General features: G+C 35.9%; 1 protein-coding gene across 5 annotated transcripts in view; it reads left to right on the forward strand.

The window, feature by feature from the left end:
* Positions 1-27,136, forward strand: part of PTPN3 (protein tyrosine phosphatase non-receptor type 3) — a 178,781-nt gene extending 151,645 nt beyond the window's left edge. For all 5 annotated transcript variants that reach the window (XM_075744676.1, XM_075744677.1, XM_075744680.1 and 2 more), the window contains 7 exons: positions 1,680-1,770; positions 2,035-2,096; positions 2,889-3,035; positions 5,371-5,499; positions 14,707-14,852; positions 15,538-15,673; positions 19,583-27,136. In XM_075744676.1, the coding sequence (XP_075600791.1) occupies positions 1,680-1,770; positions 2,035-2,096; positions 2,889-3,035; positions 5,371-5,499; positions 14,707-14,852; positions 15,538-15,673; positions 19,583-19,660 (789 nt within the window). In that variant the 3' untranslated portion in view covers positions 19,661-27,136. The remainder of the gene's footprint in view (positions 1-1,679; positions 1,771-2,034; positions 2,097-2,888; positions 3,036-5,370; positions 5,500-14,706; positions 14,853-15,537; positions 15,674-19,582) is intronic.
* Positions 27,137-27,367: the final 231 nt, after the last annotated feature.

The raw sequence follows: 27,367 nt of genomic DNA on the forward strand, positions 1-27,367 counted from the left end.
CAAGGAATTGTAGACTGTGGTTCATAGTTCCTTTCCAAAATCCTCAGCGCTGGTTGCAATGCAGCAGTAGTAATGAGTGTGTTGGCTATTGAAACAGTAACTCAAAAGATATGAACTAGCCTTTCAGTGCTTTGTTAATTGTCAAAGTTGTAGACTGAAGTTGTGCACAAAGTTCATGCAATAATCTTCGTAGGATATTTGATCCTTTATGACTTTTCCTGACAGCATTTATAAAAGGATGTTACTGATGTGTCAAAAAAAGCTAAAACCTTTTTGAAATCTAATAAACTAGGGGACAGGTGAGTGGCCTTCTTTCTTTGAGTTCATTCTTTAGTGACCTTCAAAAGCAAAGATAATTGCAGCATTACCTCATCAGCTTTGGTGGCTCTCAACTCTCCATTCACATGAGTAAAATAGTAAATAATTAGCCAGTAGACTATGAATAATCAAGTGTTTCCAGAATACCTTCCTCCACTTTAGCAGAATTTAAGTCTGTCAATAGCAAATGACTTTTGGCCAGGCAACAATAATGAAGCTTCAGAATTGTTACTGAAGTTTAAATTATTCTTCCTTGTCTCCCTAAAAAAACAGAAATCGCAACTTGGCTCTAGTAAAATGGAACTTGAGTTATAACTGATAGAAGCTGTTTGGTTACATGTATTATCAAGTTCTCTTCTCATATGGCTTGTTCATGCTGTTCAAGTTGAAAAACATGGTGAGCTGTGATACTGAGTCTTAGGATTCAGTAAATCTCACAGAAGAACAAACTTTTTTGTGTATTATTCCTTTTCTCTCAACCCAAGTAGGGGAATTTTAGCCTCCTATTTGTTTCATTCCATTTTATGTGTGGAACCACATTCTAAACCTTCATTAAACATGTAAGATATAATAAGCTCTTTGGTAAGTGTTCTATGAAGTATTTAGACTGTGGCACAGCCAGGTTAATAACTCAATTGTAAGTTGCTTTCATGTATATTAAATACAGAAAAACTGTAGTTGTATAATTGCATTTTTTTATTTTGTTGTTGTTTTCCCCCCTCTGTACCTTTTGTTGTCTTTATACAATGCACTTAATGCATTTTGACCTCAAAATCTATTTTTAGTTATACACTTCTATGCCTTACATTTACTCCAGATAAAGTTTGCAAGATAGGGGTTGGCCCAAAAGAAGGAGAGTCACGTATTAAGAGATTGTGATACATTGAAGCTTTGTTTTTTCAGGTACTTGCAGATTGGATGTGCTGGTTTAGACCAGAGAATAGAAGTTTGCTTGAATTCTTTGGGTTACAGTTGATTCCAGAAACTATCAGTCTGCACTGTTTGTTTTTTTTCTTCTGATGTCTTTTATTGCTTGTTTCTTCCACCCTCAGTTCTGTTTTCCTTCTGGCGCATAGTTTTATAAGAAAAAGGCAACCTTGCAGGGAAACACACTTCCTCTTTTTTTTTTTTTTTTTAAGTTCTTCCAGAGATGATGATGGGCTAGTGATATCAGAAATTCTTGTAATGGTAAAAAGTACAAAAATCTCTCAGGTGAATTTTGCAGATGATTAGGAAAAAGATTAAAGAACATAACTTATGATTTTTTTTTCAGTCTACGTATTTTCCTGTTAGTCTATTTAGTGTGTGTATAGCATAATCACATCCCTCAAAATTCTACCATTTTTCATTCTGTCTTGCAGCAACTTTATAGAAAGAAACCAGGATTGGCTGTTACATGTGCAAAGGTACCTCAGAATATGGACAAGAATAGATACAAAGATGTTCTACCTTGTGAGTATTAAGTACAGACTTTCTGCCTATTTTGCTTTATCCTCTAAATGATATAAAACTGTTGTATTGAACTTCATGATTAAAGATGTCATTATATAATCAAAGTTATATAATTGTTCATTTTCTTTTAGAAAAGGTAATCTATTTTGGTTTGTATTCTGTTGTTTGTGTGTCTGCAATTCTTCAGGTTTTTTACTTAATAGAAAGAAAGTGTGCCCCTTAATTGCTAATTTGATTCCCTCTTTGGGTTTTTTTTGTGTGCAGATGATGCCACAAGGATAATACTGCAAGGAGATGAAGATTACATTAATGCAAATTACGTGAATGTAAGTCATAGAGAGACCTGCATTTGTTCACTTTCTGTATTACAATAGCAGACTAAATTTAGCCTTTTTAAGGAATAACGGTTTTTCATTTTATACTTTGGGGATTTGTAAATGTAAAAGATGTAAAGACTCATAATGTAAAAGTTTCTTTTGTGAAATGAAATGTGCAGGGTCTTTAACCAGTAAAAATTATTTTACCTTTCCACATACTGTGAATGCTGAGGTTATCTCCTATAGTGTAAAACTAATCCTTTTTACTCTAGAATGGCTTATGACCTACCACCTATGCTATGAAGGGTCCAGAAGATAAACCAGAGCCCTGATTGCCCTAGTCATGTGTGTAGACTGGGAAACAGGGAAAAGAGGGGAAAATATGTGTTTGTGTCAGATGCTTATGTTAAACACCTAAATCACAGAATCAGCTATTAATTTATTGTGTCTAGTATCAGGCAATAAACAGCTTTTGTATACCATACCATTATTGCTCATTAAATATTAAAGAAAATCTGGAAAGCTTTGTAGTTTCAAGTTTTCAAACACGTTTTCACTATTAGTCATCTCTTCCTAGTTCAGCATGATGGACTATAGTATCTATAGTATACATCTGGTTTAATTTAAATATACAAAGATTTTTCACATAACAAATTATGATCGTGATTGTCTTATTGCTCAGCTTGCCACCTTAATCTTCCTTCAAAACTTCCTCTGTTTGAATGAAATGCTAAATTAAAGAAAAACAGTACTTGAGTAGTGAAAGCAAACTTTACGTAGGGTTTTTCTTTCTCTTTATAGATGGAAATTCCTTCTGCGGGCATTGTGAACAGGTACATTGCTACTCAGGGGCCTCTTCCACACACATGTGCACACTTCTGGCAAGTAGTCTGGGATCACAAGTTGTCACTGATCATCATGTTAACAACTCTCACTGAACGAGGACGAGTAAGTGTTCAGGTTCTTTGTATGCTGAAGAAATGTACTATGCCTTTAAACTTTATTTCTATTGTTTAACTCTAAAATAGGCCATTACATGCTGTCCTTTTTCCCCCCTGAGAACCAGGCTCCATGTTGTAGTTGGTCTCCTAACAGTTCAGCAGATGTCTGGAAGTGTTGAGCAGGTTGAGCAAAACCTGCAGTCTGGCTTCAAACAAGAGTCTGCCATTGTAGTACTTACTAGTTTTAGCATGCTGGCAGTTAGAATTTAACCTGCTTATTTTTATTTGTTGCAGATTCTTTCCTAGAATTGCTCTGATAAGTCTTTTAATTCTGTTTAAATAAATTCTAGCACTCCATTAGTTTCAGAATAATACAGTGAAAATTAAGGCAGTATCTGGTGTATTCTGTTGTACTCTGATTTAATGTATCCTTTGTAGTTCTAAAGATGAAGTTTTTAGATGGTTAATGTACATACAGGGATTGGATTTGAAGTTTTAGAAGCTGAAAACTGAACAGTTTTGGGTTTTTTTTAAGAAGTGGAGGAGATGGTGACTTCTGTATGCCTTCACTGTAGCCTTTATCTATATTTCCTACATTATCAAATTTATCTGGCATCCCAATCAAAACCCAAGTTTTTGGAAAGCAAGAGAGAGTGAGGTCATAAACAGCATAATGATTAGAGACCTAAGTAGGGACAGTTAAGTGACAATGTAATTCCTCATTGAAATGTATGAAAAGTGTGAAAGCTGAAAAGCAGCAGATTTTAACTGTGGTCAGGTTATGTAGCTATTCATGGAGATGGACATTATTGAACGTCATCTGGCACAGGAATGCTTCCTTCATCTTTCGACTGTATTGCAGACAAAACAGATTGTATTGAGGAGAAACACAAATTAATACTGGTCTGTACTTTGCCCAGTGAGTTGGAATCTTCAAGGTAATTTGTTGCTAACTTCTAACCATCTTGCTGGCACATTTATACACCACACACTTTTTATGAGTTTTGTTTATTTCAGAGATGTTTTACATTTGCCCAGTTTGTGGGTGAATTTTCAAAGATAAAAAAAGATGTACGTTCTTGCCAGAGCATCCCAATTGCCATACTTTTTCCCAAACCCTGGAGGTTTTACATTCTAGACTATCTCTTTTCAATGGCATTAAGATTTGCATTGTAGGATAAAAACCATCTTTTTCCCCCAACAGTAATGTTTGTTTTTTAGAAATGGATGCATTATTTTGGCTTAAATTTAAAGGCGAAAGTATTTTTGATAGACTACTACAGTAAAAGTTTCAGGCATAAAGGGTAAAATTTGGATTTCAAGCCATTGAAAATTGAGCCATAAAAAAGGTAGGATTATGAAATTTTAGCATTACAAAATTTCCAGCTCTTGCCACACTTTAAAAAAGAAGTTACGAACAAAAAAAGTTATAGGTGGCACAAGCAATGTTGATAAGTTGATAGAGAATTCAAATTAACCAAAGCTGAAATATAAATGTGTTGGGAATATCAATTTGTTGGGTTTCTTTTGGAGCCAGTAACTGTTTTTATTAAAATGTATAGGCAGTGAAGAGGACAATTATAGCTCAGCTGTTTTGGTCACACACAACTGAATAAATTTTTCAGTACAATGTCTGAGGAGTTATGTCAAGATATTTTTTTTTTATGACTCCCTGTGACTCAGCTGGACTTTTTCTTTAGTATGCCTTTTCCATAAGTCCAGTGGACTCATACTTGGAAACTGTTTGGTTTATATTTGTTACATGATGGCAATTAATTGTAAGACTGGAGTTGGAAGTGGAAGTGGAAGATGAGAATATTTAATTACTGGGATGAAATGTTGGAACTTTTATGTTGATAGGCAAACTTGAGCAGTCTTCAGTGGACAAGGATTTCACTGAACTAGTATCTCACTGAAATACTTCAGTCTATTCCACAATAGATTTTCAGCCTTTGATTAGTTGGGAAATGAGGTGGCAAACCTTCTGTGATCAGCGCTGCTCTAAGCTTACCTTTTAAAATGAGGAATAGATATTGGCATTAGGAATGTTTCTACAAAAGTTGCATGTATACTGACTAGCTGTGCCTATCTATCTGCCTTTAGAAAGTGAACCAGAAAAAGGAAGTTTACCTGAATTTTCGTTATAAATTACTACAAATTTTATAGATAATTTAGCCTATGTTGTCACATTATTTTCCAATTTGAATGTAAACACCTCACCAAGAAACCAGAATAGATTTTATACCATTCCTTGAATTCCCTGAGCCATAGCATAGGGAGGGTAGGCTGGAAACAGAAGTGCTTGTATACAGTCTTGACATGTTCTTAATTTTTCTTTACAGACCAAATGTCATCAGTATTGGCCTGATCCACCAGAGGTAATGGAATATGGCAGCTTTCGTGTCAGATGCCACTCTGAAGATTGTACGATTGCTTATGTTGTTAGAGAAATGGTGATTACAAATGTTCAGGTAAATGCCCGTTATCTTCAATTATCCCCAAGCAAGCTGAATGAATTCATGTGTGGATAAGTAGATCTAGACTCTGAGCACCTATATCTCTGTGAATATACACATTTGTGTGTGTATATATATACCTACATGCATGCACACAATTTTTTATAAAAAGAATATGTATATATTGTATGAATCAACATAGTATGATTATTTCTTTAGAGCCTCTTCAAAAACATACTTTTTGAAGTTCTATAATACATTCATACATTATGCTGTACAGGTACTGTAATAAGCTTCATAAAGGACTTTAGTGCCTTTCTGTGAACAGTTTTACAATCACTGACTCGTCACAAGTATTTCGATGTTCAATGAGAGTTTTTTCTAAGTAACTGTGCTTTTTCAAGGATGAAATATGGGTCACTTGGTTAATGGCGTATGCAGCTAGAATAGCTAACAAAGAAGCGAAGTGTAATAATGTTGTTTTCAGAGAAGATGCAGACGCTCACCGGTTCCTTTTCATTGTCTTTAGTCAGATTTAAACAAAAGAAAAAAATCCTTATATATCTCAATTGAAATGTGCTCAATCTATGTAAGGTACTTATATTCCATAGCTGTTAATACTTTATGCTAGTGGAAGGAAAAGAGAAAGAAAAGGAAGGAAAAGGTAAAGCAAAGAGAAAGTTAAATACATGGAATACTTCTTGCATATCAGCTTGTGTTGTAAAATCTATGTTCAGATCACATCTAGACTTCCCACAACCAGAATATAGGGGATAAAGTTTGGCTTTTGTTTGTACGTTGTCCTACATTTCTTACGTATTTCCCTTGTCATCTCTTTTCCAAAATTCTGTGGACAGAAATATTTTCTAAAAAGATGAGGGGTTGGTGCTATCGTAAGATATGTGTGTAAGAAATCACTGTGTACTGACCAAATGCTAATATACAGTTCCAATACTAGTCAATCTTTTAAACTTCTGTATAGTTTTTACTGTTACTAGAATTTATAGTAGTAAGAAAAAGGAAGAATCTGTTTTAAAATGTAACATTTCATTTATGTTCTTGCAGCAAGATGATCAATCCTTTAGTCTCAGAAATTTGTAAGTGAATCTGTCACTTGGCAGTGCATCCAAATTTGGTTTAATGTGATTAAGATTTCCTTTGTAGTCATAAACATGTGAGATGCCAGTGCGTAAAGGTCTTTCAGTTAAGATGGTTTACAGTGTTTTGTTTCAGTTTCTAGCTGTGAGAAACCATCCAGCCAGGGAGCAGCATGATTTTTGGTTCTGTTTTTCAGCCAATTAATCTGTAAGCAATAAATTTGAATGTCAGCACAGAAGAAATTAACCTTATTAAAGCAGTGCTGCAGAGTATATGTAGACAAACTTTTAGTCCCTGTCACTCAAATTAGTTGATTGCCAATTACCTTTGGTTAGCTAATGCTTCATGTAAATGTTAGTTTACTCTTTTCAAATACTTCTTTTTCATGGTTAGTATTTATCAAACTGATACATAATTTTGAGTAAATTCACCGATTACTGTGTTCACTATGTGTTTTCACTGCAGGTGTCTCTTCACTAGCATGTGATAAGTCAAAATGCTAATGAGAATGGGGCAGTCATTTTATTTTTTTTAAAGTTAATTCTTCCTGAGATAAAGGTTGTGTGAGAATATAGTGTACCTTTGTAGACACGTTAACGGATGTGAGTTACAAGGATCTTCAACCGTGTAAATTGTTTCCTGATAGCTCTCACTTGAGAACATCCTTCCTAGTGCAAAGGCACGTGCTTGCATAGATTTTTTTTCTGGGTTAGAAAAAGCATGCTAAAGCTAGTCCTAGCTGGTGGATGTGTTTGTGTTGTGGTGAGGGGAAGATTGTTTTGAGGGGCTTTTTTGTTTGGTTGTTTTCTTTCACTAAAGGCAAGTTTATTTGTAGATTTAAATAAAGTGGCTACACTCAAAAAAACACTCAACATTGGGCTGTCCCATACAGTAAAAATATGACCCTAATAATTGATAGCTCTGTGTGCATTTGGCATTTCAGATGGAAATAAAAACCTTTTTAGCTTGTTAAAACGTAGCAAAAGAACTCTCCGAAACACTGAAGTATCTCCTAGTTTTACACATCATTTTAGCTGCTTTCCTAAAGCCATCCAAATGTATTCTTTCAGAGGTATCTTGTGTTTGAGTAGACTTTGCAAAGTTTTATATGTACTACCCCTCACAGATATTGTTGTTCTATTCTTTGAAGAATACAGAAAAAATAATCTGAATTCAAACCAAGGTTTTATTATTCCCTGAACTAATGTGACCATCATTGGACTGGTCTTTATGAAGACAAGTAGCTTTTAATAGTAAGATGGATAAAGCGGTGAAACTCACAAGAGACTTCATTTCTGTTGGAAAGGCATATTTGTGAAAGAGTTGCCTGTGAATTAAGTTGCACAGATTCCAAATCTGCCTTTAGGGGAAAAGAGCTCAAAAGAGAAGTTTATGAAATTATGCTCTTGGCCTTTTGTTCACATATGTTCAGAAGACTTGAGGAACAAGAAACTTTTTAGGATTTTTCTGACGCAGTTTAACTCGGTGCTGTTTTGCCTGTAATTGAAGATCAGCAAATGACTGCAAATGTGAAATATTTGTAACCTTTCTAAGCCTTGTGAAATGAAATAAAGATTAATTTCCTGCCTTTTCAAGGCCAAGATTGAAAGCTATCCTGTAGCAAAATGAAAGAAAAACAAATAAAGCACAAAGTTTGGGGGTTTTGAAGTTGGGGGTTTTTATTATTTTTTTAAAAAGCTTCAGAACACTTTGGTGACCAGAACAAACAGGCCAAAGGAAAGAAATGGTGTAGAGTGAGTGCAAAATTCATCACATAGTGCACTATTTTGTAAGACGTGATAAATATTTCTTTTTAATCATTGGAAAAATAGCATGGGAAGCCTGAAGCAAACTTTCATTCAGTTTCCTTTAAGATAATTGCCTTGTAACATATCATTGCATGTTAAATCTCTCCAATTTTATTCAGTTATGTTATGAACCTTTTTAAATATTTTTATATTTCACCTGCATATTATTCACATAACTTCAAAGAATAGTAATTTTGCAAGTTTTAATCTGGCACATCTTATGTTAGTTGTTGCCACAACTTGTTAGCTGTTTCCAAATCTTGTTAGCTGTTTCCAAAGTGCCCTGTCATTCTCCCACCTGATTTGTTCTATTAACTAAACTAAATCATTCAAACAAAAAGAAAAAAAAAAAATCAAGATGTTTAAAAATGGATTGAATTTCATCCTTTAAAGACAAGTTATACAATTGCTATAATGAATGAGGACTGAGCACCAGGAGAGAGCACTTACCCCCTATAAACAACCCAGGTCAAGGTAATTAAGAGAATTCCTTGTGTCATAATGTGGACTGTTTAGCATGATTGTGCAGACAGTGACAATGCAAATAGAGGGATTTGTGGAGATAAGGTTATGTTAAATTAAAAAGCTATCACTTTCCATGGACATCACACTGATGGAAGGGATGGTTTGAAGAAAAAGAAAATAAATTGATACAGCAATTCAAACAAATTGAAGATTAACCTTAAATTCATTTTGCTAAGGAAGGATATTGCTGTTTGCTGAAGGGAGGAGGTAAAATTGGGAGATGAAGAATGACTGGTATCTTTCTGTTTATGAATGACCAGCATATAAACCTTTTAGTGACTGTGTTAAATTGATATTGGAAAATAAGGAGGTGACTGGTGACAGCCAACACGGCTTCACCAAGGGCAAATCGTGCCTGACAAATTTGGTGGCCTTCTATGATGGGGTTACAGCGTTGGTGGATAAGGGAAGGGCAACTGATGTCATCTACCTGGACTTGCGCAAGGCATTTGACACTGTCCCGCATGACATCCTTGTCTCTAAATTGGAGAGACATGGATTCAATGGATGGACCACTCGGTGGATAAGGAATTGGCTAGATGGTCACACTCAAAGAGTTGTGGTCAATGGCTCAATGTCCAAGTGGAGAACGGTGATGAGTGCCATCCTTCAGGGGTCGGTACTGGGACCAGCACTGTTCAACATCTTTGTCAGCGACATGGACAATGGGATCGAGCGCACCCTCAGCAAGTTTGCTGATAACACCAAGCTGTGTGGTGTGGTTGACACGCTGGAGGGAAGGGATGCCATCCAGAGGGACCTTGACAGGCTGGAGAGGTGGGCCTGTGCAAACCGCATGAAGTTCAACAGGGCCAAGTGCAAGGTCCTGCACGTGGGTCGGCGCAATCCCAAACACGACTATAGGCTGGGCAAGGAATGGATTGAAAGCAGCCCTGAGGAGAAGGACTTGGGGGTATTGATTGATGAGAAGCTCAACATGAGCCGACAGTGTGTGCTTGCAGCCCAGAAAGCCAATCGTGTCCTGGGCTGCATCAAAAGAGGTGTGACCAGCAGGTCGAGGGAGGTGATCCAGCCCCTCTACTCCGCTCTTGTGAGACCGCACCTGGAGTACTGTGTCCAGCTCTGGGGGCCCCAGTACAGGAGAGACATGGAGCTGTTGGAGCGAGTCCAGAGGAGGGCCACGAAGCTGATCAGAGGGCTGGAGCACCTCTCCTATGAGGACAGGCTGAGAGAGTTGGGGTTGTTCAGCCTGGAGAAAAGGTGGCTCCAGGGAGATCTAATTGCGGCTTACCAGTACCTGAAGGGGCCTACAGGAAAGCTGGTGAGGGACTGTTTATGGGGGAGTGTAGTGACAGGACAAGGGGTAATGGGTTTAAGCTGAAGGAGGGTCGATTTAGATTAGATGTTAGAAAGAAATTCTTCCCTGTGAGGGTGGTGAGGCACTGGAACAGGTTTCCCAGAGAGGTTGTGGAGGCCCCCTCCCTGGAAGTGGTTAAGACCAGGCTGGATGGGGCTTTGGGGAACATGGTCTAGTGGAGGGTGTCCCTGCCCATGGCAGGGGGGTTGGAACTAGATGATCTTTGAGGTCCCTTCCAACCCAAACCATTCTATGATTCTATGATTCTATGATATTAAATGAGACAAAGGTAATGATGTAAATGAGTATACTGCCAACACTTTCTGCTATAAACAGCTGAAAACAGAACCTCTGTAATTTTGACACATTTTATTGTTTGGGCTGAGGTTTTCCCTGCCACTTGTCTTCCTCGCCAGATACATGTCATACAACAATTTGTGGGGGGGAATGTTGAGTTTGCTCATGTTAATGACTCTTAGATTGGTTCACTGAAACTTTTGCTTCTGTACATTAAGTAAGACCTGGTATTTTCCCTTTCCAAAGAAATCTATATACATTTGACCATGTCATAAATGTCTTGAACAAACCTGTTGTGCTGCAGAGGTATTTTAAAGTCTGCACTGAACATGTTCTGTCAGATAGTCATGGTAAAAGAAAACGAGTTGGCTTTGAATAGTAAAGAGCTGAAGAACAAAACTAGATTAAAAGTGTTACAGCAGGGTTGTACAGAAGCATAATAAGGTGGGAACAGAGGTCCAAAGAAATGCCAGATGCCACTGCCGAAGTACCTACTCTTCAAAAACTAGGCTTTAATCCTGATCACTGATTTTTGGCCTGCAAGGTATATTTGTGAAGCTCACAAGCAAAGAGTGATTAGAAGATAATAGGACCATTTCAAGGTTAATACATAGTTCTACATAGTGAAATTTCTTTTTCTTTTTTATTAAAGATTATATTATAACCTAGACAAAAAAGAACATTAAATGAAAAGGTGAAATGCAAAATCAAGTGCTTGGATTTTAAGAAAAATCAAAATTAAGGTTGACCTTTCAAGCCTAAATTTCCTTCTTTCTATATGAGTATTATCATTCTAAGTGGTGTGTTTTGGTTTTTTTTAAAGAACACCTGATTCTTTTATTAACCCGGGAGAGTCATTTTAGGAGAATGAAACAAGGAAGCTTGCTTTTCGATGTAATTATAAGCAAGGCTGCAAACTGCAGAAGAACAAAGAATGGATATTTTTGTGGCTGAACATCTTGACAATGAGATTGTTTTGCAAGTGTTACAGCAGCCATTTGGAGCATTACCTCTGACAACCCTGTACTTTGTCAGGAGTTGTAATCCCGACGGCAGACTTATTAGAAAAGGCCATGTGTCTTTACCCTGTCTTTCTGAGCAAAATCTAGGATGTTAGCTTGACCATGATGGAGTTGCTTTTGCAATATGATGTCTTGAATTTGCACAGGAGGGGTAGGCACATCTATTTTTTGACTGACACCTTTGCTGCAGCAACAATAACCATTATCAGAAGGGCAGTAACAAATATCTTGGGACAGATTTTATGTCTTAGGCCTCTGTAGCTGTTTGCCAAGTAAATGTGGGTCAACGCTGTGAAGTGGCTAAATGTTGGCCAAATGGCTGATGATAAACTGGGAAAAGTACATAATCCAGAAGTGTCACTGGAGTCTGTAAATAGTTTGGACTTCTTTTTTTTTAAATCCACCATTTTTTAAACTGACTTGTGGAAATACCAAATACATAAATTTAATTGAAATCACCCCATGTGAGTGCAAAAAACAAATATTTTTGGAACAACAAGGTGTATAATGTCAAGTTAGGCAAAAATAGCTATCGGGCCATGAGCAACTCTTGCTGTCTCACTTTCTGTAAGCTTAGACTTATAAAAAAGGACTAAAAAAGCTAGATTTTATAAAGATAAATTCTGCATTTATCAGTCATTAGGATGCTACAATAATGGCTGTCATTGAAAACCTCAGAAAAAAAAAATTCTGGAAAGGATTTAAGATGACTTGCAGAGAATAATGGTTTGGACAGCAACTTTAGTGTAATAAGAAGCTACCTCTTATTTTCCATTACCAGATTTGTACAAAGAAGCAGAGTCTGGCAGAAATAATGTGCTTAAAAAGAAGTATTGTTAATAGGACATGTACAGTGGGGCTAACTACAGGACCAGTAACGGTAATTCTAGCACTTTTTTTAATGTATGAGTGCTAGATTTTAGCAACTGTGATGGTCTTAATGCAAGTTATACCTGGAATAATTAACAAACAGCTATGTTGGTCTCTAGGGATGAATAGGGCACATAACAGAAAATTAAGATGATCACACCAAAAGCAGCAGCTCTGAGGACTAAGTGCATGATCTTACTGTATATTCTTACTCCAAATAAGTCTTATGTAACATGCTTGTACTTAATGTCTATGAACTATTTAAAAAAAAAAAAAAAAGCAAGTCACTATATTTGAGCCTGAATTACTGATAAGTAAAAAATAAGTTCATTCTCACTTTTCTGAGCTTGTAAAATGGCTTTTGATACTACAGATCACTGCTGGTGATTCTCAGGTGTGATACTAGCACTTATCCATGATGCATGGCTTGAAGTTCTTGATGCACGTGGAAGGTGACTGGATACTCACTCTCAGATAATTTTAGACTGAATCAAGTCTTTGTTTCACCTGAATGTTGTAATTGAAATATCTCTGATTTAAGAGAATCAGCTCCAATTGTTATATTTAATTGCTGTGTTATCTCATTTCTCTTTTGAAGAAGTTCTGATTAAGCGCATGCACATTTGTAAAAGAGGAGTTTTTAATGACATTTTCTTGCTATGTTTTTTCATTTTTTCAATCTGTGGCATTTCAGAAAAATTTAAAGTGTAATTATTTGATCAAGCTCAACTACATAATGGCAGCAAAGCTGAGTAGAAAAAGGCCTTGCTTTTTCTTGCAAAGATCCTGGTCATTGTGGGGTCTTTTGTTGACCTCGATGATATGGATCCCAATGCAATTTGTATTGCAGTGAGCTTGGTCATTAAAGTTAGATTACATTGTCCACTTGGGCCTTATGCTAGACCTTTTAATTGTGATTGCTCAGGCTCTGCCTTTCGGAAGCAAAGTATGAGCTGTGGTGTTTATCTTCATGTCCCTGGAGCCAATTGTAAATTTCTGCAGTTACTTTGATTGGAATAAATTAAATTCCTAGGACTCTACTTGGTACGTAGGCAGTGGTTATTCTGCCTTCTGTATCTTACTAGCCTGCTCCCTGGGAGTGGAACCACTTCCTAAAGTGGAAGAGGAAAGCAAGCAGTTGAAAGCATTCAAAACAGGTCATATATTTCTGTAGTTGTGCACTTAAGAGGAAAGGAAAAAAGCTTCTTAACATCACTAGCATCACAAAAACATTCTTGCGCGGACCACTAGGGAGAGGCCAGCTTTTATAGACTAATACAGCGATAAAGGTGAGTTTTATTTCAGTAGGGTGTCAAATGTTAAGTCTAGTAATAGTCGTTGAAAAATGCAGCTAACAGTTCTACTCTTGCTAAATGTGCGGAAGAAATAAAGGAACATGAAGTCCTGTCTCAGTTTGTAAAGAGTGAGATCCTCATTGCGTGATGCAGCAAAGCTCAGGAGTGGTTTTAGGTTTTTTTTCCTTCCCACCCTAATCATTGGTTACATCTGCAGCATAGCAGTTGAGCCCAATCTGAATGCAGAGATGACTGAGTGATTTCATAATCAAAGTTAACACAAAGCTAAGCTGAAAGAACTTCTGTAAAACTGTTTTTTTACATAAAATTGAATGGAAAAAGAGCTCTTCATACAATAGAATCTTTTAACTAATTATATTGCTTCCATACAGAAAAGTATTCTTCTGTGGGTCATACAGAAGTCATTCATATATGTACAAATGAACATGTATACATGAGTAAATGTATTGTTTTCTAACAGAAAACAGATTTTGCTAATGTTACAGGCAACTTTATATTATAACTGAATCTATAAGTACACACAGACATACCATGTTTAGATTAGCTTGTGTAGCCCCAAGACCTGTTATTTTGATATTGTTCTCAATAGTTCTGCTGTTTCTTTCAACCTGTTCTAAACTATTATACAGTACTACTATGCATAAGTCTTGTAGCATTTTACCTCAGGTGAATCATTGATGTCAAGGTATGATAGTCAATAAATTAAAAAAATTAAAATCTGTATAGATCACAGAAGTTAAACTTGATACCTCGTTTATTTAGAAAACATTATGCCTTTTGCATGCTTTCTAAGAATTACATGTTCATACTTTACTCTGAATTTTAAAATGACAAATGTTTTCTACACCATATGCATCTTATAGCATCTGCAGAATATGCTTATTGTGAAAAGTATGACTTGTATCTAGTAAACATCAATACAGGAGTCATAACACGGAACACATTTTGAAAACCTTACTGTATTTTAGACAGAACAACAACACACCATCACCCATCTCCAGTACGTTGCTTGGCCTGATCATGGTGTTCCTGATGATTCCATGGACTTCTTGGAGTTTGTGACCTGTATGAGGCCAAAGAGAGTAGAGAATGAGCCGGTCCTTGTTCACTGCAGGTACTTGTGTTTTAAAATTCTGGTTATAGAATTGCTTCAGCCTTAGAAATAAGCATTTGGTTTGTAAAGTTGGTATGCAAGACGGGAGATTCCTTGAATTAGCTGAAAATGTTAAACTGTGCAATACCAGCGTTCACTGTTGAAGGCAGAAGCGCTGGTGTTGTATCTAAAGGACAAGTTTCTTTTCTCTCTCTTTCTCCTGCAATCTTTTGGTGAAATGGCTTAGTCACGTAATTATCACAGAGCTGATAATCTGCAATGTAAGTTGTTCTCCATTTTTATCCTCTACCACTATTGTAACCTCATTTTGAATGGTACTGCAGAGTTGTTTTTTTTCTGCTGTTCAAGTGCCTGTCAAAAAGCAGTCAATTAGTTCTTACCTTTTTTAGTCAAAAATACCAAGCCAGTACATTTAGATTTGTAAGCAGTTATAATTGTTAAAAATCCATTTACTTTGAGTGAGGTTTTAGTTTTATTTATATAAAAAAATTCTTTTCTTTTTAATAATTGGCAGAAAATATTACTGAAGTTTCTTTAAAGATAAGCTTTGCACTCCATTCTAATTCTATTAAGGTCTTCCTGTAATTTCTAAGGCTATTTAGCATCCTAGTATTAAGACTGTGATATGAATCTGGTGCATTGCAAAAACCTAATTTGATGACTATTTTTCTGTTACATTTCACAGCGCTGGAATCGGTCGCACTGGTGTATTGGTCACTATGGAAACAGCCATGTGCTTAATTGAAAGAAACCAACCTGTTTATCCACTGGATATTGTACGAAAAATGCGAGACCAGCGAGCTATGATGGTGCAAACATCAGTAAGTGATGGAGAGGAAGCCTTGTTTTCTGTATATATCCTGCACTCGTCCAGTTTTAACAGACCCAAACATTTTTTAAATGATCTAGTTGTACAAGTCTTCAGTTGCCATTATATTTCATACTTCCTACATTTAGCATTTAGCATGGTAGCAAAGGCTGCTTGGTTTGTGAGGTATGTATTTAACTTTTTGCAAATATTTCTTACCTTGCCATTAAAAGATAATTGATTTCTATACATTGCCAGTAGTTAGAACTCAGAAAGTCAGACTTGCACAAATCATCTGTTCATGGTCCTTTGTCTGAATTCTGTGCAAGAAGCTAGAATAATTTTTTGCTTTTTATTCTAGAGCCTTACAGGAAGTTATTAAACTGAAGGTAAAATTAAAGATTTTGTGGTGTGATTTGGAGAGAGGAAGTGGCTTTTTTAAGACTAGAAATCTGATAGGAACAATATAGGGGTTTTTTTAATTTGTGCCACTACTCAAGTTTGGAAAAACAAAGGGCAAGAAGAAAATACAGGAAAGTTTGAGTAGTATCACAACTAAAATATGAAAGTAGAAGGTGATTTTAAGATGGAAGTGGTTCAAAGACATTTGGAGATCGTGAGGGCAATCTTGTATCAGCTTTGGAAATGAACATATTGATGTTACAGACCAAGGATGAAGGATGAGAGGCTCAGAGGTTGGATGACAGAATATTAAGTGTGGGTTACCTCAGAGAGCTAAATGCCCTATGACAAATGGAAGTAAAGGGCTTTAAACCCACAAAGTCACTAGTTAAATTGGCCATTTTTGTCTCTCGTCTTCAAAAGAAAAGGCCTTGGTTTCCACTTGATGAAGGGAAGGAAGAAGGTAACTTGAGAAGACAAATTCTATTCATTAACAGTTTAATTACTGCAGGAGTTACCATTGTGATTGACTAGATGGGGGGGAAAAGTCTTGCATCATCAAAGGATATGAAAGTGTCAGGAATTACAGTTGCTTGTGTCACATTAGAGTGCTCTGTGAGCAGAGATGGTTCACACATCCTGTTGGGACTCTTCTTTGTCGCAGTGTGAGTGCACTCTCTGGAAGTGCACCGGGACTGTGTGGTTGAGGGGGGAGTTGCCTGAATAGCCCTCTACCTCTTCCTTGCAGAAATGGAAGCTGAGCTTATGACAAAGGATGTCATGAGATGAGAGACACTAGCCTGAAGTTTAAGGAAGCTGAATGTTGACTTCTGGAGTTGTACCTGTCTACGCCCCTCAGTTTCTAAAATGAACTGAGCAAGTTCAGGCTTAAACTTTCTAGAGGCAGTCATCTTTTTGAGAATCAGACAGGAGAACCTGAAGTAAACTTCAGCTTTCCAGAAGGTTGAGTCCCTCCTGTTACAACAGAAATCGGCAGGAATTGCCCTTGTACTCTACAGTTTGACGTAACTGAAGAATATGGGAAATAGCAGTAAATACACTGACAGTCAGACCCCGAGTGTGGAAAACTGAGTATCTAAAATAGGATTCTTTACCTTGCTTGCTGTGCTCCACAGCTCACTATCAGCACAACCAGGAGAGGGATGATCTGTAGCAGCAATACAGTAAAACTAAATTTACTTGTTTTTCTGAAGTATGCAGATACTGTTGTGAAAAGTCAATGAGCAGAATTGGCATACTGTGCTGTAAATGAGACACAGAAGCAAGCACTCAGCTGTGAGAAAACAGAATACCAAGAGCTGCATGTTAACATTTTAATCTATCCTGGGTGCTCTGTCACATTCCCGTGCTTGCATTCCAGTTAACCCCACTGCTCATATTTGATACTCAGCTTCGGTCTTCTGGGAGAAGCCATTAGGGATTGCTCAGTTGTAATAACCTTGCCTGAAGCATGTTCAGCTGCCCTGTGGGGATTGCGTGCTCCAATTCCAAGATGACACACATAGCCAGATGCATGTTGTGAGTTAGTACCAGATGAGGAGTACTTAGTAAGTATGAATGGACTCATCAGAGCTATTAACTGGTCAGTTTAGTGTCTGCTGTTAATGGTGTGAAAGCTGTAGTTTCTCAAAGACCTGTAATTTGGTCATCAGAAACAGCACAAGAAAAGCTTCGAACAAAACAAGAAAGCTACAACAAAATTTGTGTAACTGAATGTCCTTTCATTTAAGAAAAAAGAACAAAGAAAAAAAAAAAGGAAAAACTAACCATTATGTTCCGTTAAAGAGAAATTAGACATACTAGACAATACAGAAAGCAGTGCTTTAGGACATACATAATAGAGCTAGTTATCAGCTGGGTGAGCAGTAAGAATACATGCAACAGATAAGAGCAAAGAAAACAAGTAGAGTCTGAGTCAGAGGAAGCAATGCCGAAGTGTTCGTTCTTAATTTGTTCAGTATCTTGATCACACAAAGGAGTTAACAGAAGTATTGAACAGAGCGCTAAATATCACACTTGGCTTGTTCAGGCAGTAAAAATATGCAAATGACAATAACAATGAAGAGAAAAGTCAAGGTAATTAAGAAATAAAGACAAAAGAACAGTGATATTGAAGGTGGGAGTAATTGACTGAAGGGTTGAAAGAAAAGGCAAGAAAATCAAGATGAAGAAAATTAATTTCCATCCCCCAGTTTTCTTGAAGTTTTTCTGTGCTTAAGAGAAAATGTATTGCAGGTTATGGAAAAGAGTAAGGTCCCTAACTACCGGTATTTAAATGCAACCTAAGGTCTTTCATAGTCCAAGTGTTATCTTTTAGCCCTGTCCTTGGAGAGATATTGGGGGAATGTTTCCAGATGCTTCTGGAGAGTTGATGAGAGCTGACATACAAGGGCAGCTGGGAGAATATTTCAAAGGTTGCAAAAAGGGATTTAGAAAATGTGAAGCTGCACTTCTCTCAATATATGACATGGAGCATTGAAGAAAGGTGTTCATTTTGGGGTTTTGACAAAAAGTACTTCTGGAGGAGAGATATGCTTTGATCTCTGTAAGTTCTTTTAAATTTCCATCATCTTGTGTTCTCAGGATTGTGTTATAAAAATTTATTCAGGCTACAATGATTTTTAGTTCTGCACTAGTTCTATTGCTCATGTATCCTTGTATCACTTTTCAGAAAGAGGCTCCTGGGCTAATTTCTTTTAACAAATAAGTACATCACAAGATCAGGGAAGAAATAGTCTGTAATACTGCAGTTCAGAAGAGAAACACTAATCTAATTTGTAAAAACTTTATAAGAACTAAATGAGCTCCAAACGTTGGGTGACAGAAGAATTAATGTGGCTGCTCCTCTTCAAGAATATTCATTCCAAAGGTTTTGATCCCATTCTGTTACCAAAGGAGATGTGTGGTCTGATCACAAATTGAAAATAAAGCAATTCTATCTTCTGCAATAGTGTAGGTGGTTTTAAAATAAAAAAAAAGTTTTTAGCAAGGCAGTTGGACCTATGTGTCCTATATGACAACTTTAAATGTGTTTTTGGTCACGTAACTTAAACGTGTCCAGTAATATTTAACTGCAGGACTGGCAAGGTTAGAATACCCGTAGCAATCACGTAACAATACCAAAGAAAAGATGACATATATAAAGAACATAAATAACTAGTTGAACTTAAAGTTGGAAGAATCATGTAAATTTGCATAGCTTTTACAAATAAATCCTGTTCCCTGAGACTTAAGAATGTGTTCTTTTAAATTTGGGGATTGTGTTTTCCTTGGTGTGAGATTTTTAATGCTTGTCCTTCAAAGAAGAGTAAATGTTACCTTTGTTTACTGTGAACACAGCCAGGAGAGTTGGATTTTTTCCTTCCGTCTTTGTATCTCCTCTCCTGTCATTGTCCAGGAGAAAAGGAAGCAGTGGGACTGTTAGTCCTATTAAATACTACTGTATAATCAGGAATTTAACTAATCATCCATAAATGTTTTTGTTTTTTTTCTTATACAGAGTCAATACAAATTTGTTTGTGAAGCTATTCTTCGTGTTTACAAGGAAGGATTGGTTCGACCACTGGATTCCAGTTAGCACAGCAGTGAAGGATGAATTCTTTTTTCCCCTAAAAATACTGCTCTTTACTTAAAGCAAGGGCTTGTTTCTGAAATCAACTAGAATGGACTAGAAGCCCATGAAAAGACGGATGAGCACATTTGAACTGTGGCACTTTAAATTTCTCAAGAAGATTGCTAAATCATGTACAGTATAACGAAGTCATGTAGATAAATGAGAGCAATTGTGTGTAATATGCTTTATTCACATAGACACCGTAAACAATCATGGAAACCTTAATACATCTTTTACTGCCTTAAAACACCCTTCACTTTGGAAGTTACAAAGGTCCTTGTGTTTCTTTTGAAAATGAAAAAAGAAAACTAGTACTATTGAGATGATTCAGCTTAGGAGAAGGTATTTAATATCTTTGTATTGTATGAAAGTTCATTGGAGGTGAATATTTGTAACTTTCTTATTAGGACACTAAATACTCATGGAAATGTAACCTTGACTTCTAAAAGGCTGACAAAGAGCTTTAAAGGCTAATGCATAACTACTGAACATTAAGATCTGGAGAAATTAAGTATTCAGTTACCATAAATCTATTAGTAAGTATGCCAGCTGTTATAATATGCTTCTTAGAAATCACATCTACTGTATGTGATGTGCAAAATAATGCTGCGTTTAAGCATTTATGCAGATGGTACAGTCTACATCTTCTGTTGATCAATTTTAATTGCACCTTGCCCTTTTAACAGTGACCTACTTCTTACAGTTTTAGTTATTGTACTCCTTATCTTCTGTTTTTGCTGTCCATCTCCTTTATACTTTTTTTACAGCTGTTTCTATACGTGGACTGAAAACATTTTAACTTAAAATGAGGTTTAATTTAATTTGTCGCCTTTGTTGCCATGTGTATTTATGAGTTCTCAGATGTAAATGTGGATTAATGTTGCACACAAAGTACTAGACTTTTGACTTACTGTATATGCAAAGTAGTCTTATCCAATACTGGAAGAAAAATTACTACTGAACCCATCAAATATGTTGCTGCTAATTCAAGGTGTGAAGCTTACAAGGGCACAGGTGTTGCTAGTGTTCAGATGGTGATAAAATGTTGACTTGCTGCCCTTCGGCAAAAACTGCTCTTATCCAGTGAAACGCAACTCCCTTTTGCAAGAGTTCTGCGGATTTACTGTGTTTCTTGCTTTATGGAAATGCAGCTAAATTCACATGAAGATTTACATGGAAAGAGAGAACGAATTTGTACATTGATGAATAGTTCACCCTAAGGTACACTGGTTTCCATTTCATTTCAAATGGGAGAATTGGACTTTTCTGAACAATATAACCACATTTGTATGATGTTAATTTATTTTGTGTGTGCTTTTTGATTACCCTGAAACAGTTCTACATTTTTGAATAGTGTTTAAAAAAATATTCTAAGGGACTCTTTAAAACTGTTATTTAAAAGATTAGTCCTAACTAAGGAAAAATTTTTATGGGGCATCCTAGCCAGATGTTTATATATGTATAAGAGAAAATTAGATAATTTTCTTTTTAGAGATATATATACACACACACATTCAGATATATTTTAGAATTATGGTTTGTATTATGGATATTATCATTTATGTCTGGAGTTTCATTATAGAAACTGCCACAGCTGTACAATAAGCGTCTCTCATGTTACCAGAAGGTTATGTTTTTCCCCCAGGAGATAGCTGAAAAGTGAATGTAGGATGTGCTAAATTGCTGATTCTTGTCTTCTACAGGCTTGGTCCTTTCTTCAAGATTCCACTATTAGTTATAGGTAAAGATGATGCCCAATTACTATTTACTGATCAAAATTGGAACACGCAGGGTAATTGGCTTTGTTAGGTTGAAGGGCGAACAGGTTTGTGCTTGTTCTTATACGCTGCATTCCAGATTTCACTTTCACTGTTGTTTTTGTAGTATTTTAGATTATTATTCTCTTGCTTCATTGGGCACAGATTGGAAGGCAAGAGACTGTAACTGTGTTTCATTCTTAACGTGCTAAACTGCATCAGGTCATTCAGTCTCTCTGTGACTCCAAATGTAGAACGATACTGGACATGCACATGTTGCTGGGGAAGCTTTTTCGATAAATATATGTGGAGAAGTGTTATACAAGTGCAGGCTGCCTGCTGCTGTTAGAATATTGAGCAGTGAGAAAACCCAGTGGCTCTTTCCCACGTGAAGAGTAGTGGGCACTAAAGAATCTATGCCTGCTGGGTAGTTAACAAAAGTCTCCCTCATGTTCTGTGTGTGCCTTTCTGTTAAAATATCTCTTTTTTTTTCTTTTTTTCTTTTTTTAAGTTTTGTTGTGCCCAGGTCTCAAAGTCAACCCTTGCAGTTGGCATGACTTGCAATTAATAGTTTGTCAAGCAGTGAGAAAGGCGTGGAAAAAAAAATCAAGAAAATAAATAGTAAGAAAATATTTAGAGCATCTCTTTGTGACATCTGTTTCTTTCATGGAAGTATTTGATTGAACTTATGGCTTATTTGTGTTTAAGGTTATTGCTATATTCCTATTGCTATTTATGTTTCTTCATGTTGAATATGTATTTACCAAAACACTGTAAAATTATTTCTTATATAACTCCAGTCTCAAGACACTTGGTATAGGCTTGACTTACATTAATATGTGTGTGTTTAAATGATGATGGTTATATTGTGACAACAAATGCTGCTCTTGTTCTGCTGAACTTAGATGGTTTTGGTAATACCATTCATGAACTCTTACTTGGATTTTTAATGACTTGTTTGAAATTGCTGGCCACTGAGGGACTACTCAAAGCTATAAAAATAGTAATCTCCGTAATATTTGATTTATTTTTTTGTAAAACCATAGAGCAAATATTAACTACACAAGTATCTTGTACATTGTGTCCATCTTTATTTCAGTCTTGCTGGGTTTTGCACATGTACCTGTAGGGCCCGTAAGGGAGAATGAAGGGGGCTTTGTCTTCTCTCTGTAGTGTGTGATGACTTTGCACTGAATGAAGTATGCCTTAAATTTGATCTTGCAATGAAAGCATAATTGTGAAACATCCTCTTTATTCTGGCTTTTGTTTCCACAGGAATTAGGGAATTAAAAAGACACAGAGTTGATTGATTTTTTTTTTTTTTTTTTTGGTAGGAGTTAAAACTCCTAACACAAAATTTTTAACTGTCAAGCAATTGACAAATAGCAGAAAATGCTGTGAAGTCAAGATTCTGTGTAACCTTCATAAACAGTTTAACCTCAATTTTGCCTGTGCTTGTGTAATCATGACAATAAGTATTCAAAATTTCTAGCATGGTGGTAGATGAAGAGGTAGTAATAAGCCTTTGAGGTTTTCATCACTGTGAAATACACTAACATTTATTCTGCAGAATTAAAGAAATTTTAAGTGGCTTTATATTTGTTACAGAAGTAACTAAAATGCCTATTCAGAGTGTCTTCAGAAATATCACAGGGGAACACTTCTGAGACGGAGGTGGGAGGGACAGATCTTACCATGTATTGAAAATGAGAAAAATGGTGCCCAAAACCATGAATGCCTTTTGTGTAAGAGGATGTATGAAATATGAATCATTAAAATACAACCAAACCTTGAATAGTGGTGGTGTTTTGCAAAAAAAAAAAAAAAAAAAAAAAAAAAATTATTTTGTAATCCAGGGGTTTGCTTTCAACAATCCTGTCTTTTAGGTGTTGGTACTAAATTATATGTAACCAAAATGTACCTAAGAATTCAGCAATAGCTCTTCATATACACTCATTTTTAACAGTTGTTTCTTTTTTTCCCCTCTGTTTTTCTACTACACAATACTTGGTTAAAAATATATATATATATATATATTTTAGAAGGATTATAGATCTGAAATATCTAATGAACTATGCATTTGCTTTATTACAAGCATAATATGATACTGTTTTACAACAAGTTCTTCCCTGTAGATAGTGTTCTTATGTGTCAGACTAAATGCATAAATGGTCCACTGATTGAAAATGTGGAAAATAGACGTGCATGGTTCATATTCAGTCAATTAAATTTTAAACATAGTTGTTTCACTGATAATGGATTTATTGTTATATCCTGAAATGTAGCATTTAAGTGCAAGTTTATTTTACTCACTCACATAAAGCCTTTCCAGAAAGAATGTGCTCTGGGAAATGTTTGTATTTCAATTGGTAACCTGCAATTAGTCTACTTGGTTAAAAGCATTTATTAATTGCGACTGTATAGAAGGTAAAGTTGTGTCATGAAATACTTTGTTCAAAGGCAGTTGAAAGCCAAGTGAATGATTAATTCATTATATAAAACATAATGTTTTGATTAAATGGATTCTCTTGCATTTCAGTTCTGACACTGATAGTGTTAAGCCATCTCAGATGACTGTCTGTTTTAACAATAGTATTATATTAACAGTTTAAATATAGCAATCTAATGCAATATGATTTAGGTTTAGTGTACTTTAACATATTTAATGTTCTGGTTGTTCAGTAGCTGTACAAGCTTCAAACAGTAGTATCCACAATCACTGAAATTTGTCGTCTTTAAAAAAAAAAAAGTTTCTCTGAATGGAAAAGGAAGGAGTAGCGCATGGTATTGGTAGATGTATTGATTTGATAGATCATTTCTCAGCTCAGACTAACCCTGTGACAGTAGTGGTCTGATTTGACCACTGATATAAAGAGCAGTTGGAGCAATTGTTGAGGACCAAGAATATAATGGAAAAAGCAATTTGTGTGGACTGTTGACACTGTTTAGTTTTGGCTGTAGTTAAGAGACTAGTACCGATTGTCCTTTTTTTTTTTTTAAAAGATAAATTCATCTTAAGAGGAGGTGGCTTTGGGAATGGAGAGTAGAATGTGCCTTTATTGACTCTCCTAATTTTGTTGCAGACTACTTGGGTAAGAGACTTGGATTTGGATAAGAGTCTTAGATTGTATGTTATTTCAAGTTTAGGTGCAGGTTTTGAATCTTTAGTGAAATTCTTATTTAAAGTATCAAAGCACTGATTTTCATAGACATTAATGAAACACTTCAATTTACTGTTAGTTGCTTGACTTCTGTTTTCTTGGCTTTCATGATGTCATTTCTTGAGTTGCCATTGTTTTACCTTATAAAAACACTTTGAGGTTTTCCACAACTGAAAAACTGGCTTCGTCATAGACAGTCCAAATGATGTTGCTGATGCCTAAGATATGATGTTACACCTGCTGAAGGTGCAACATGGTGTTCAGACCAGCCTGAACTGAGCTCTGCTCTGAGAAATTTAAACAGTGCTGCTAACAGTGGTAAAATCATTAAGATATTTTGAAAAAGCATGTAGGAAATGTTTTCTTTAGGGCAGATAAGACCTTTTTTTTATTGTAAAAAATAACATTAATTTGTGAGGATGAAAATGTTTAACAGGTAAGGTAGGGGTAGGAAATGCAAGATTTTTTTTCCCTTTTCAGAACACTTTCCTATGTTTGTGTACCATTTCTCTTGGAGCAATTTCTTTACTAAAGAGCCCTGCTGTTAATGGGATTTAATTTTTGTCAAACTGACCTAGAAAATAATTATAAATTGAACTTTTTCCTAATTTACTGCTTTGCACTTTTAAGTAACATTAAACAAAACTGAAATCTTTTTTTCTAAAAATTATTTTGGCTGTTTTCATTTGGTATCTTCTTCTGAGACATAAATGGAACCCGAATGTGGCTAGGTAACTAGTGAGGTTGCCACGCATGCTAAGAGGAAACAGATGCTTTGCTAGATCTATTAAATCCATTACCTAACATCAGTTACCAACTGAAACCAGTCTAGCATCGTATTTCTATCAGCCTTTTGCAGAATAACCATTTGTAAATAAGTCTTTGGAGCTTGCTCTCCCAAGCGTCGGGAAGTCGTCTTGTGCTAAGCTAGAATCAGTGCTTTAAAAAAAAAAAACAAAAAAAACCCACAAACCCCCAACCAAACGAAAATCTGAAATTTCAAGTGAGGAAGGACTATTTACCAAAATCTATATAAAACACGCTTACACCTTTTACAAGGGAAAAAAACAATTTCTCTGTAAAAAAAAAAAAAGCAAGCCGCTGGAAGTATCATCTTTGCTGTGGCTGCATCTTACGTAGTCGTAAACCAAATTAGTTCTCAATTAGTAAGTAATAGGGCCGCTAAAGCACAGAAAAATCGACATTGACCCAACCGCCTGATTAATTGCCCAACTTTCTTGCGAAGGGTTGGTTGCAATCCTGGTTCGGAAGTCCTTGCTGCAGAATGGAAGGAGAAAGGACTTCGTTCCCTCCTTAGGGAAGAGACTGAAAGCCGGCTCAGTAAGTCAGCAATCTGTATTAGTGGGGCTGTACTTGTGTTATCTAACCTGAGCAGTCTGGTTGAAAGTACAATCAAGTGTATCTGTATAAGTTTGCAAGAACAGTGAAGCCCATTCCAGGAAAAAAAGCTCAGACCAGCAGTGTTCATTTTCATGGGCTTCATTTGCTTCAGTTAAGCAGCAGGTTAGCGTGGCAGCAGCTGAGTTATTCTGGATCAGTGCCCTTCTAATTCAGAGCTTCACATGCATGAATGAAAACCTGGTATAGCTGTTGTTTCCTAGGTGTTTTTAACAGAAATTAAATTACGGTCTGTAGAAATTAGGTGGGGAATTAGCATATGTGCTCAAATGTAAATATATTTCAAGTGCAGACTTTGCAAAATAAATTACAAGTATCAATGCTTATATTCCAGGGACCTGTGCAGTTAGTACTAAACATAATTTATTTAGATTTTCACACTTCATTGTGTAACCTTAATAGAGAAATATAAGATAAATAATGGGGACAGTCCCATCAAGGGTTTGAAAATCTGCTAGGCATTCATAATAACAAATGGCGATTGGTTAAAACTGACCTTCATTGCAACTGATACAAAAATGTGCTTAATGGTACTGGAATAAATTACACAACAGCTGGGAAAGCCAAAGTAATGTTTTTGCAAGCTTTGCAAAAAAATCCACTATTCTAGTCGCTAAGTTGGTATTTTCATATACGTTCAGTTAGTGGTTTTGTCAGAGATGTAGAAAGAGCTTGGGAGATAATATCCATTCAGTGACTCTGGCTATTTTTTTTTTTTTAATGGTTGTATCTATAGCACTCTATAGTTTCTTCTTCTGAGATCTTAGGTGCCAGTGCATTAAAAGAATGAAAGAATGTATTTGATGTATTTGGAAGGTAAGGAAAGAGTTTATTTTATATTCTGAGCTGTACTTTTCTTTTAAATAATTTGAAATGTAAATTGATGTTGATATTACAAAGCTTAATTTATTGTTTAAAAATGTAGACACTTCTTGAAATGAATGTATCATTTTTCTTTTTTATTTTTATAGGAATAAAGTATTGGTTAATGTTTTCAGTATAGTTTTCTTGGGTTTTGGAACTGTTTTGAACGAAAATATTACAGCCACCATTTTATGCTTATTGGTTATATGGCTAATGGTGAAATAAAGCATTTTTGGCTATATGGTTTTACTGTGGCTTTATTCAAGAAGAAAATAAGAGTTGCATAAAAAAGTTACCTTTAAAGTCCTTTTTAAAAAAAAATCACGCATGGCTGCAGCTTGAATTTTATCTAAGCAAGCAAACATGTATGGAAAGTGTCTGCTCTGTATAGATACAGTGTATAATTCTTTCATAAATAGCTTGCTGGAGAAATAAAGCAACCAAGTAAGCCACAAATTCTTAGGAATATT

Source organism: Balearica regulorum, chromosome 2 (assembly GCF_011004875.1).
Source record: "Balearica regulorum gibbericeps isolate bBalReg1 chromosome 2, bBalReg1.pri, whole genome shotgun sequence".
NCBI classification, from domain to species: Eukaryota; Metazoa; Chordata; class Aves; order Gruiformes; family Gruidae; genus Balearica; species Balearica regulorum.